The 11,623-nt window shown below is 41.5% G+C and overlaps 1 protein-coding gene across 1 annotated transcript in view; it reads left to right on the forward strand.

The window, feature by feature from the left end:
• The window catches only part of LIN52 (lin-52 DREAM MuvB core complex component), a 52,671-nt gene extending 48,046 nt beyond the window's left edge, over positions 1 to 4,625 (forward strand). The window contains exon 6 of the mRNA XM_009319477.1: positions 1,564 to 4,625. Coding sequence (XP_009317752.1) covers positions 1,564 to 1,619 — 56 coding nt within the window. The 3' untranslated portion in view covers positions 1,620 to 4,625. The remainder of the gene's footprint in view (positions 1 to 1,563) is intronic.
• Positions 4,626 to 11,623: the final 6,998 nt, after the last annotated feature.

The raw sequence follows: 11,623 nt of genomic DNA on the forward strand, positions 1-11,623 counted from the left end.
TCACGCTGTGAATCAGAAGCAGAGTTGGGAATGGATCCCAGATGATATAACTCACAGCTGGAGGCATGAACCAAGTGAATAATGCAGTGAGCTGCTTGAATCTGCAGCCAGGCTGAAGCATGTTCCACTCACGGCAGTGGACTTTGCAGCCTATGAATATCAATATGTACCAGACAGTTCATAATACCACTAATTGTTTTACAGGCACCTTGTTGATGACAATATCTTGTGGTACAATTTTGGGTAGACAAATTAGAATGTAATAATTTAAAGAAGAGGCTTTAAGGCACAAATTCTAACCTTGAGGTAAAGAATAACAAAATGTCTTTACCTGAGGGTGCGTATTGAGTATTTTAAGCTGAACACTTTTATTACATTTTAGTTCTGTTCTAACAGGTAATCAGTAATGTCAAACCCAACATCAGCAACAAACCCACCTCCGGTTTTTATGCTAATTGTCATTTCTGTTGTTCCTCTCAGTAGAGAGGTCAGGAGTTAAATGGATAAAACAGCAAATGAATTCCCATCTCCTTCCAGAGTCTCTCTAGGCTAGGTGTGGGAAACATACATGCTTTCATCAATCCTGTGAATAAAAACCTCCATGTTTTGATGCCTGTCAGTCCAGCACAAAGCTTACACCTTTATTTAAAAGAACTGAAGGGAAGCACTGGTGAGAAGATTGTCTTTCTGCAGAACTCAGTTGCTAATTGTGTTGTCTTTGATGCATTGTATTGTTATTACAAGACAAAGATAGTATTAGGGCTGCTCTGCCAGCTTGTGATCTTATGGACTCACAAGTCAGAAATGTCTCGTGCAGAAAAGTGGCTGTGTAAACCCTGCTGTAATACAGCTACCAGAGATTGATGGTGCCAAGAGTGAGAGAGAGACATATAAACCTTGCCTTGCTGTATTAAACATCGAAGGACTGACAATGCAGAGAGAGAGAGAAGACCAAAGCTCTATAAACTTTACTTTATTACACCATCCATAGATGAACTGCATTGAAGGAATATAAACCCCATTATATTACAGCATCCAGGGACTGACACTGCTGAGAGAGAGAAAATGCTGTCTAATTTCTGTTGAAGATCATAGCATCCAGGGACCAATAATCCTGAAATGGGAAAGAGAGAGTTCCATAATCTCTGACGGATTATAACATCCAGGAACAATTGCTCTGAGATAGAGTGATGGAGATCTGGATTACACCATTCAGAGATGGATAGTACAGAGAAAAGGAGATGCTGCGAGAGCATAACGCAGTAGGAATAGAAAGCATAGATTGTATGTAATGAGACAGCCTGTGGGAATTATTGCTGAGTTTAGAAGATTCCAGGCCCTGCCTGCATTTCTAGGACGTCAGGAATTTGAGCTGGAATGCAGTTTTATTTATTTTCCACTTTAATAAGTAAATAAATAAAATAATCCTTAGTCACTATTGGTATAAGCACAAATCTAAATGAATTTCTTATCCTGTGGTTAAAATCTGTAAATTATACAATTGTTTGGATTTCTTGGCTTTTTAAACAATATTAATCTCTTTTTCCTCCCTTGTGATTTCAGCTAGAGAAATGACTCGAGGGAAATTCCTGAACATCCTAGAGAAACCCAAAAAATAGCTGCCACATCTGGAGTTTGGACAAAAATGCCCAACTAGATCATTTTACGTACTGCGGATCCAGATGAACCCCAGAACTTCTAAGAAGTACAAAGCTCTTGCTCCAGACCTTCAGAAGCAAACATCTCTGCTTCCACAGCTCTTCTCTTTACGGGGGAGATGTGTATTGCATACACAGGTCACAAGGACTGCAATTGGTTGCATTGGAATTCGGACTTCGTCTGACCATAAGATGTCCAACAGGAGGACTCGGCCCTGACATGCTGTGGCAAAGTTACCTGTTTTAATCAGCTATTCAAAGCGGACAGCCATAGTGTCCTTATTCAGTTGCTCTCAGTGGCAGCACCTGTTTGAAGTACACAGCAGATCTGACGCTGGCCAGTGCGCATCATGAGGCATTGACCCTTTTGTGTGTCTTTTGTCTTAGATGCATTGATTTCCTATGTGCCGCTTCTGTGCTGAAAGATTTGAGCAGAGTTTGGGGTGCGGATTGACCGATAGCACTGGTTCAGCGGGAGCATATGCTTTTAGTGTAGAAGTTGAGTGCAGTCTGTGCGTTAGATTCCAGTTACTCACTGCCTTCAGAGAAGCATGTCTGGTACTCCAAGGAAGACCTCCAGACCTTCGGTGTACCGGGAGCTTCATCTCACTGCTAAATGGTTCTCTAGCAAAATCAAGACTGGCAGACCGTAGGGAGTAAGAGGTGTTACTATATCATGAAGGAAAATATCCCTACAGAAACTTCGGTCAGTACACAAAGAAACAGCTTTGTCAGTCCACTGCAGTTCTCTGCTTCTTACAGAGCTAGAAACTGAAGAAAGTTATGAAAGTTGAAAGGTGGTAATATTTTCAGTTAGCGCTCCAAGAAGGGGCAACAGGATTGTTAGCCACATTGCAAGGATGGTCTGCTTACACAGAATCTTAACACTTCTAAAAATAACGTTTTGTGGTATTTTTAATTACTTATAAAACAGCAATCTCAAAATTTTCTTCCCCTACAAACCTACAATTTTTAAAACATTTCTGTGACCTGGTCTCTTTCAGCACACAGTTTTGGGCTTCATTCATCTTACAGTTTAATGTCTTTTCCTTCTGTTAATGCAATTCTGCATGTTCACCCCTGAGAAGAGGTAAGGAGCGTGTTCAGACTTTTTGTTTTATTTAAGAGGAAAATTTTTTACATTTCATCCTCTTTCCTTTTCCTAGAAAAAAACATTTTAAGCATTAGTAAATGTATTCTTTCTAGGTTACAACATAATATTGAAACATTGGATAAAGAGCAGGGTTTTTTCTCCATTTAGAAATGTTATTTTTAGCATGCAGGCTTTTCAAAACTTGTCATTTCCCAGGCTGCAGTCACATGTGAGAGGAGAAATGACTTGGAAATAGGCTGTCCTTAGAGCATTGCATTTTTCTGTCTTTGCAGAGAGAATAGACTCTTTTCAGGTGCATGTGCAATAAAAAGGAGGAGGTTTTTTAATCAAATAGACTTCTCTGAATTTTTACAAAAATGCTGGTGGCCTTTTGGTTTTTAGTCTGTGATCTTGGTTATTACTGGTCAGAACTAGGTGCATTTTGGACAGCTCCTGTTAACTAAGTTTAAGCAGTTAAAACCCACATTCCGGAAAGACCCCTGCACAAATAGTGAATATTTAGGAATGTCAGGAGTCTGATTTTAAACTTAACAGATTTATTTCTGTATTTCACAGTTTATGCAGGGCTGAGCTTAACAGGAACTCCATCCCTTGAGAACACAAGAGTTAAGACAGATGAATGTGAAGAGAAGCTAAAAGTGATAATTCAGAGACGGAGAAAAAGCCTGGTGGTGCAAACCGATGTTGATGTAGCTTAAGTATCAAATTATACATTTTGAATGCAATTTTAAGTTTGTATACTATATACATAATATATATACACATATATGACATAATGGGATACTTTGTCTGTATCACCAGTATGCGTTTGTGCATTTTGTAGAGGTTTGTTGATCCAACACATTAAGAAACTGAGATCTGAAAGGAGAAGGAATATAGGAGAAGATATGAAAGCCTAGCATGGAAGTAAATGTATATTTTCTGATATGTTCAGTAAGGAATTTCAAACTGTAGGTAGTTTTTAGTAACATACATGTGTTTTAAAAAAAAAAAGACCACAAAAGCCTTTTACCATATGCAGTACGTATCTTCTGTAGGGCAGCCAGTAACGTATGCTTTAGAATTGTGGTATTTATTGGCTTTGTACTTGTCATCTGTAGAGATGAGTCAGTGATGTATTTTTTTATTGGTAATATTTATATGTATTTTTGTGTGTTAGCCAGAGAATTGTAATCTGTCTGTTACTGCTTTGTGGTTTGATAATAAACAAATGCAAAGCTCAAAGATTCATCTGGGTTTCCAAAATAGCCCTCTGAGATGCAAAAGCTTTTGCTTAGCCACCTAGGCAATACTCTTCCTCAGGCTTTTCTTCACACTTCTGCATGTCACCACCTCAAGGTTTGGCCTGTGGATGCTCCATTCCCATCAGTAAATAAATATTTGGCAATATTCAAATGGTACTAAGGGTTTTCATACCCTTTTGAATCCTATTTTTTCCTTCAGTGATGTCCTTCCTGACATCCCTGCAGTATCTGTCTATACAAGAAAATCTGGGTGACTTCTTGTGGCTGATAACCTTCTGTATTTTGAAACAAAAAAAAAAAGGTTTGATAAATTAAATGATGGGAATGAAGAGTATAAGAAGATCAAGATTTGGTAATATTAATCAAGCTAATGCACTGCTTTATAAAGTGTTTTCATGTGTTGGTATGTTAAATGTTACTGTAAGGTTCTTGGAAATAAACCCAATATGTATTTAGTTCTGTTTAAATGCCAGTGTTACATATATTCAGTTGTAAAGGCTATTCACTTCAGTCTTGGAGTATCAAATGCTTTGCTGCTTAATCCAACTGAGAAGGAATTCTTGTTTGTTACATTTCATTATCAAAATAAAAGTCTAGTTGCACTGGCAATTGAAAAGCGTAATATTCCATTTAACTCAGTGTTTAGCCATTACAAAATTAACAATTTTGGAACAATCCTATAACCACAGTTCTCAACTTTGCTTTTTATTTCCCTCAACAAGTCACCTAGAAATAACAGATTAGTGAAAACCGACTAATCCAACTCAGAGGTAATGTTTGAACCTTATTCTGGTTTATCTTACTGATTTTTATGTTACATAAAAATGTAAGGTGCTATTACAAGTCAAATCACAAGCCCATCTTATCTGTAATCTTCTCTTTGATTATAAACAGTTGTAGACTCATAGGGAAGGATATAAACAAAAGACTTACACAGAGTGATTTTGCTTTAGGGTAATTTACCCAGCATCCATCAACCTGTTTTAGTTGAATCTGGTCCACATTAGACCCTACCCTCCATAAATTTGTCTTAGTCCTAATTTGTCTGTACTTCTGTCGTCTAAAATGCCGCTGGACAGCGAGTTCCATAATTCAGTTATACAAAGAAAAGTTTAAAAAAAAGGGGGGGGGGGGGAGGAAGAAATTGTTTGTTTTAAACCTGCTTACATGATAATTCCATTTTGAACCTTTCATTTCTTTTATTGTCAGAAACAGTTGTTTGGTTTTTTTCTTCTTTGCTGTCTGTGCACTACTCATGATTTTTCAGCTCCTGTTATGTTTTTGATTCCATGGGTATGTTCACCTTCCTTATGGTCACAATGTTCAATTGTCTGTCTTCCATTACAGCCTGACTGAGATGGCATAATCAAAATTGCAGAATATTCAGAGTGCGAGCATACTGTGAAGGCGTGTAAGTCCTGCTTACAGCTCATATTTTGTTCCTCTGCTATTTTCTCCCACATCATCATGGGCTAAATCCTGTTGTGAGTATCTCTGAGAACAGCATCATCACTTAGATTTGCAGTCTGTGCATGCAGCTGATCTCATCCACTTCATCTTCACCCGCAGGAACTTGTCTTAGGCAACACTTTTTCCAAGTCATGTCGACAGTTATGCCAACCACTTCATGTTGAGGAAGTGATACTGGGTAATTCCATCATCAACCTATGCAGTATGTAAAAAAGATAAATTACATCTTCGTCATATGGTCTGACATCCTGGACTCCTATCCTACCACAAGTTCAGTAACACTGCATAAACATTTCTGTAATACTTCTCAACTAATATCAATTTTTAGACATACACAATCAAAAGGAAAAGACCACTCTTAACAGGGAAATGCGTCATGTCTTTGAGTGAGCTATCTGAATGCGGCATGCAAACTTAATATAACATTAAAATAGTCCTTACTCCTTAATGTTGTACCCCCATTTTCATATACCATTCTGTACTGACACTTTTAAAAAAGTCATTAAATAATCAGTCTATAGAAAAAGAAGATAACTAATTGGAAGAAAATTTCCCAGAAGATCCTCTCTGTATCTTCAGCCCAGCAAAATCACAGTTGGACAGAAACTTCCGATGGACCAACAAACTCTGAACTGTATCAACATGATTAGAACAACAAATGCAAATGTTGTAAACGCATTTCTATAATCATCATAGTAAAAATGTCCAACCACAGAAATATCAAAACCCATGGTTCCTACATGCATATCCCAGCATATACATCTGCCAGTGTGCCAAATACTTCCAAAGATACTGTATGTATGGTGCCAAATACACATTGCCCTGATAAGAGGCGGACTTTGATATTTTTAAAAGTTAAGAAAAGGAAAAAAAAAAAAAAGAGAAAAAGGAAAACAAGGAAATGGAAAAGAAAAAGACTGGATCCTTTTGTTTTCATGTGATACTGTGGTTCTTGGAATCAAAGCTATTCTAGAGATGTGTTATCGCTGCAAGCCAGTCCTTACATCAGTGCTTTGAGTTTCTTTCAGGAGGATGTGAAATGCAAAATCCTGAAGTCAATTGTGGCCAATTGTTTGAAGTCCATGTAAAGATATTTAAAAGCTCAAGTGGCCAGAGAAGTATGGACTGATCCAGTTTCTAAAGAGTGTAATTCACATTTTGCATAGAATATGTGCAATAATACCATTTTAATTTAGATTGTGATAGATTTTCAGCATGGTGGTATCTCTTCATATTTTGACTTCATCATCCATTGAAACTGCAGATTTTTAGACTTGACCTTTTCCGTCATGTCCCTTTGAGCAGGATGACTGACTCCAGGCAGCTGATGCGTGTACAGAATAGGCATTTTCTTGTTGGGTTTGTGTGGCTGACCTCTGGCTTGCCTGCTGATTCCTATAATACAGATCGGTGACCAGTGAAGCCAGAACACTCCCTGCCTGTCTCTGTTATAGACACCTCAGTAAGGAACAGAAAAGAAGAAGAAGGCTGAGCTTGAAAGCCCTTACTTAATTGCTAGTAGAAAAAATGGGTATTAAGAATGACCTTGCACCTTATTTATTGACCAGATCTCTGGGGGGACAAAGTACTTGACTTGGTTCTATATCACTTGAAAGGCTGGCTCTGTGGCCAATAGCTGATGAGCAGGCGTAATAATATAGGGTAATTAAATTTTGTGCTTGCAGGCACTTGGATGCCAGGGAAGATTCCCCTCCCAAAAATACCGGGCACATCTAACAACTTTCCTCATAATCACAGAGTTTTAAGGCTAATTCTGAAGCATCAGAAATTTGCCATCTTCCACTTACTACAATAGCCCAAAACGCAGCAGGTTATGTATGAAAAGGCAGGAAGAGGGCTCATCAGCTACATGAGAATGAGGGACAAGAGACCAGCGGAGTGACCCAAGTGGGCATGGATGCTCAGGCTGCCTGGTCCTGTGGCCTTTATTTTGTTTTCCTCTCCCTGTATTAAAGTAGCTTATTAGTTATAGCTAGGTTTAATTGAATTATTTATATATATGTGTATATTGATTATCCTAAATTGCCTTTCAAGGTAATCACTGGCGCCTGTCTTTCTCTTGTACTCTGCATGGATCAGTTTGTCACCGTCTTAGGTTTCTCCCCCTGCTTAGCACACTGAAGCCAAATAGCACATGTAAAACTGGGGGATGAAGCACGTCCTGTGAGGCCCGTTGGCCTGATTTGCAGGAGGGATCAGTTTGTAATCAGCTGCACAGGAGGCAAAGGGATCTGCAGGCCGTGAGTATCCTTAACGGGATCAGCTGAGATATTTTGCTCAAAATGAGCTTGTCATCAAAAATTAGGGAAAATGTTTTGCTGAAAAATATTTGGTTGATGATGGTTTCTCAAGAAAGTGCCAGACTGAAAGTTGGAGTATGTGTCTTTCTTTGCCTTGTTTTGATCAGGGAGTTTGAGCTGGGGTCTCCTACCCACCTCCAACTTCTTCTGGAAGTTCTCATGTTTTTAATCATTTTGTGGGCATCTTTAGAAACCTGTTCTGTGAGACCCAGCACATGTTCCCTTCCATGGGAACTGTCAGGGTCTCATTTACACCCATGCTTCTTCCCAGCCTGAACTCTGAGGCATGGCCTCACTGGAGAAAAGCACGTGCCAGGTGCTGCATTTCTCCAAGGGTAGCCCCAAGCAAGCCTTAGCAGAGACTTAAGGCAAATCTTTGCAATCAAATGTTTGGTTTTGATGGTGCATTTCTGCGTGGAAATGCGGGTGCCTGTGTACTGCTGGAGACGAGAAAGGAGAAGGCAGGCCAGAGAGTTGAACTTGGGTTTCCACCACGCAGGTGGACGGTGGCGATGGAGAGAGAGTAGAGAAGGTCTGTGTCCCCAGCGATGGGTGGCTGCTGCCCAGCCACCGGCCCCATGCCGTGTAGCTGGGCCCCAGCGCCTGGGCTGCTTTTCTGGCTGTTTCTCCCTGTCCCCCTTCTCCTCCCGGTGCCCGAGAGGCGGCTCCCCGTCCGTCTGCGGCACAGGGAGCGCTGGCTGCCGCTCGTTAGAAGAATTCCCCCAAGTCAGACCTATGGTACGAGCCGTGTGAAGCGGAAGACAATTAGGGGCTTATTAGCGTCCTGGGGAGACGTGTAACTTGTGTTGCTGGGACTTACCAAAACAGCGAGAGTCTTACCGGCAAGCTCCAGCCGAGAAAAGACTGAGGGATTGTCTCACCTAATTATGGGGAATGGGCCTCTTTGTGTTTGTGATTCGGTACGGTTGTCCGATCGCTTTTCTCTGGCTGCTGGCTCAGGCCGAGCTGGAAGTGTGCTAATTAGAAGAGAAATGGACGTAGTGATCCTGTCAGCTCTCGTTACCGGCGCGGACAAAGCCGAATATTATTCTGAGGCAGTGTTTTGTGAGTGTCCCCCTTCCAGCTCTCATTAAGGGCAAGGTTGGTGGATGGGGAGGGGACTCGACCACATGGGTTGGCTAATGGAGCACAGTTACCGTTACTGTGCTAATTAACGGGCTCAGGAGGCAAATGTTTCTCCAACCAGTGGTCCCAGCAGCTGCACCTGGTGCTTCCAAAACCCAACCATCTCTCTGGGCAAGCCAGGCAAATGCTGTGTATACGAGGGGAAGGGGGTTTACATACGACGCATCCATCAGCCATTCAAAAGTGCAGAAGAATCATTAAAATGGTCAACAGAGAGAGGGAAAGGGCATAGCGCTGCGGCAGCAGCGGGTCGAGCTCCAGCAATCCCTTCTTCCCAGTGCCCCTTCACATAGACTGCAAAGTGTCATCTTCTGCCCTGCAGAGGTGGGAAGTGGGCAGCAGGGAGAGACCTGAGGAATCGCCAGGGCCGCCAGGTGCCATCAAGAAATATATCTCCTGTGAGTTGTTGTGATGATCACAGGTCCCGGTGTGGCCAGGAAGGGGAAAGCTGGAAAGACGAGAGGTGACATGGAGGTGAATCGGACAATCCCTCTCTTATGCTGATGGTGGGACGCTTATGGTCTGAGGTGAGAAGCAAGATGTAGATATATATCAGGATGATTCTTTTGCCCCAGAAAGGCAGCTAGGCAAAATTGAAATGATTTACATAGGCTAAAACAAGTGAAGATGATGACCAAAGGAGCCATAAGAAACACTAAAAAAACTTACGTGCACTTTCATGCCATTAGCCTCAACCTGCTACAGTGAGAGTAGAGAGAGTGACGAGAGAGATGGAAGACAAAACAGGAGCCAGAGCAGGTCCATAGTGTCACAGTGGCTGAGGTAGCCTCAGCAGAAGGGAAGAACAGTGGGTGCTGAGGAGGATCAGTGGAAGTGAGTAGTTTTATTTACTTGTCACACAGACTTTCATTTTAATGCATAGGTGTTTTTGTAAAGGAACGTAGTAACTTGCAGAAGTAATTGCTGGTTGATGTTTCTAAAGATGTGGGAATGTATTAGTGATTAAGTCTGATTTGGATGTCATGGTCCTTCTAAAGGTCCTTAATCAGTGTCTTTGGGCTAGATGTAGTAAAACATATAATTATGTCTTAAAGCTTTCAATTTGCTTTCTCTGTTTTAACAATGTACTCATTGCATGCACTCATGCATGCTTGGGTACTGTTTTCAGACATATTTGGTCAAGTGTTAAAGTTACAAGAGGTTCCCTCTTTTCTTTCTTGGGTTATTTGTCCCTGATGGTGAAGCTGTTCCAGCAAGAGGGTTAGCTGTGTCTTTCCAAGGCTCCAGCAACAGTCTCCTGTCATCTTGGATGGAGCTTGAACTCTGCTCTGTGCTTGTGCCTCCTTATTTTTCTGTCTCCGATGGCTGTGAACCCAGCAAGGACCCTTTCCCCGTGGCAGCATGTGTACCATGTCCTAGCCCTGCAGTCCTGCAGAGCTGTAAAAGCCTTTCCCTTTTAACTGGGGTTCATTTCCTACTGGCTGCTGTGATGGCTTGAATCTTAGGATTCTTGATGCAGGGACTGATCTCCAAAGAGGGCTTGAGAAGTATCTTCCCTGCAAAGAGGTTTATTCTAGGAGGAGGAGATATGTAATCCTCTTACTAAAACCCAGAGAGGAAAGGCAAAAAGCTTTATTGCTCCTGCCTTACCCCCATGAGCTGGCAGCTTTTACGCTGCCTCACGAATAGGAGGAGGCAGAGAGAGAAACATCTGAATGCAATTACTGCACCTGACCTGAGGCTCTCTGGTGGATGTTCAGTGAAACCCACATGACCGCTGCTTTCAGATGTCCCAGCAGAACAGATCCATAACACCAGTTTCTGAAGAGGAAAAACTACTGTTGCTGCCTGTTACATCGAGTGGCCACTTACCTTGCCTTCCAGATGCTTGTGTCTTGGTCTAAGGAGGAGTCCCAAATGAATGGCAGAAAACTGAAGACCATCATACCCACCTCCATTTTCATGCTCTGGAAGCTCAGGAGTCGAGTGACCTCCTTGAGTAAGGGTTGGTGACATTTCCCATGTCAAGCCTCCGTCGAGAGACTGGACCTCACTGGCAGACACTAGGAGAAAAGTCTCCAAGAAGACACATTGCTGGTTTTCCCACTTTATCTCAGTTTCTTTGCCCAAGGAAGTTACACCTCTGTTTTACTGGTCTGTCATCTTGCTGTATTAATAATATCATGCCAAATTTCTGACTTCCAAATGCAGATAAGGATCGACTGAGTATAAAAAAAGTGTTGGTTTTGTGTTCTTGTGAGGAGGACATTTTGGTGAAGAACATCCTTCATACAGATTAGCAGCACTCGAGAATATTGTGAAGACAGGTGAAAAATATGCAGATGGAGGCAAAGGGTGCAGTGGCTTCTTGTGTCCTTCACTAAGACCTGGCATTCACGTACCGCTTACTAATTGTACGGTACCTGGCCTGTGGGCTGGAGTGGTGTTTGGAGGACATCTCTTTAGCAGTTCGAGTTATCAATTGCATTACAGTAGTCATTTAAGTCACAGTGACCTCAGCAAGTATCAAAACTTTATTGTGCTGTGAATCATAGAAACACATAACTAGGTGAAGGTCTCTGTCCTCAAGATCTTACGAGCAGATGAAGCTGTAAAAGACTAGGAGGAGAAAAGGAGACACCAAGATGTAAAGAGACTTGTTAGAGGTTATCCAGCAAACACAGTTCAAACCCTGTAACTTCTTAGCCA

Source organism: Pygoscelis adeliae, unplaced genomic scaffold (genome assembly GCF_000699105.1).
Source record: "Pygoscelis adeliae isolate BGI_AS28 unplaced genomic scaffold, ASM69910v1 Scaffold71, whole genome shotgun sequence".
Lineage (NCBI taxonomy): Eukaryota > Metazoa > Chordata > Aves > Sphenisciformes > Spheniscidae > Pygoscelis > Pygoscelis adeliae.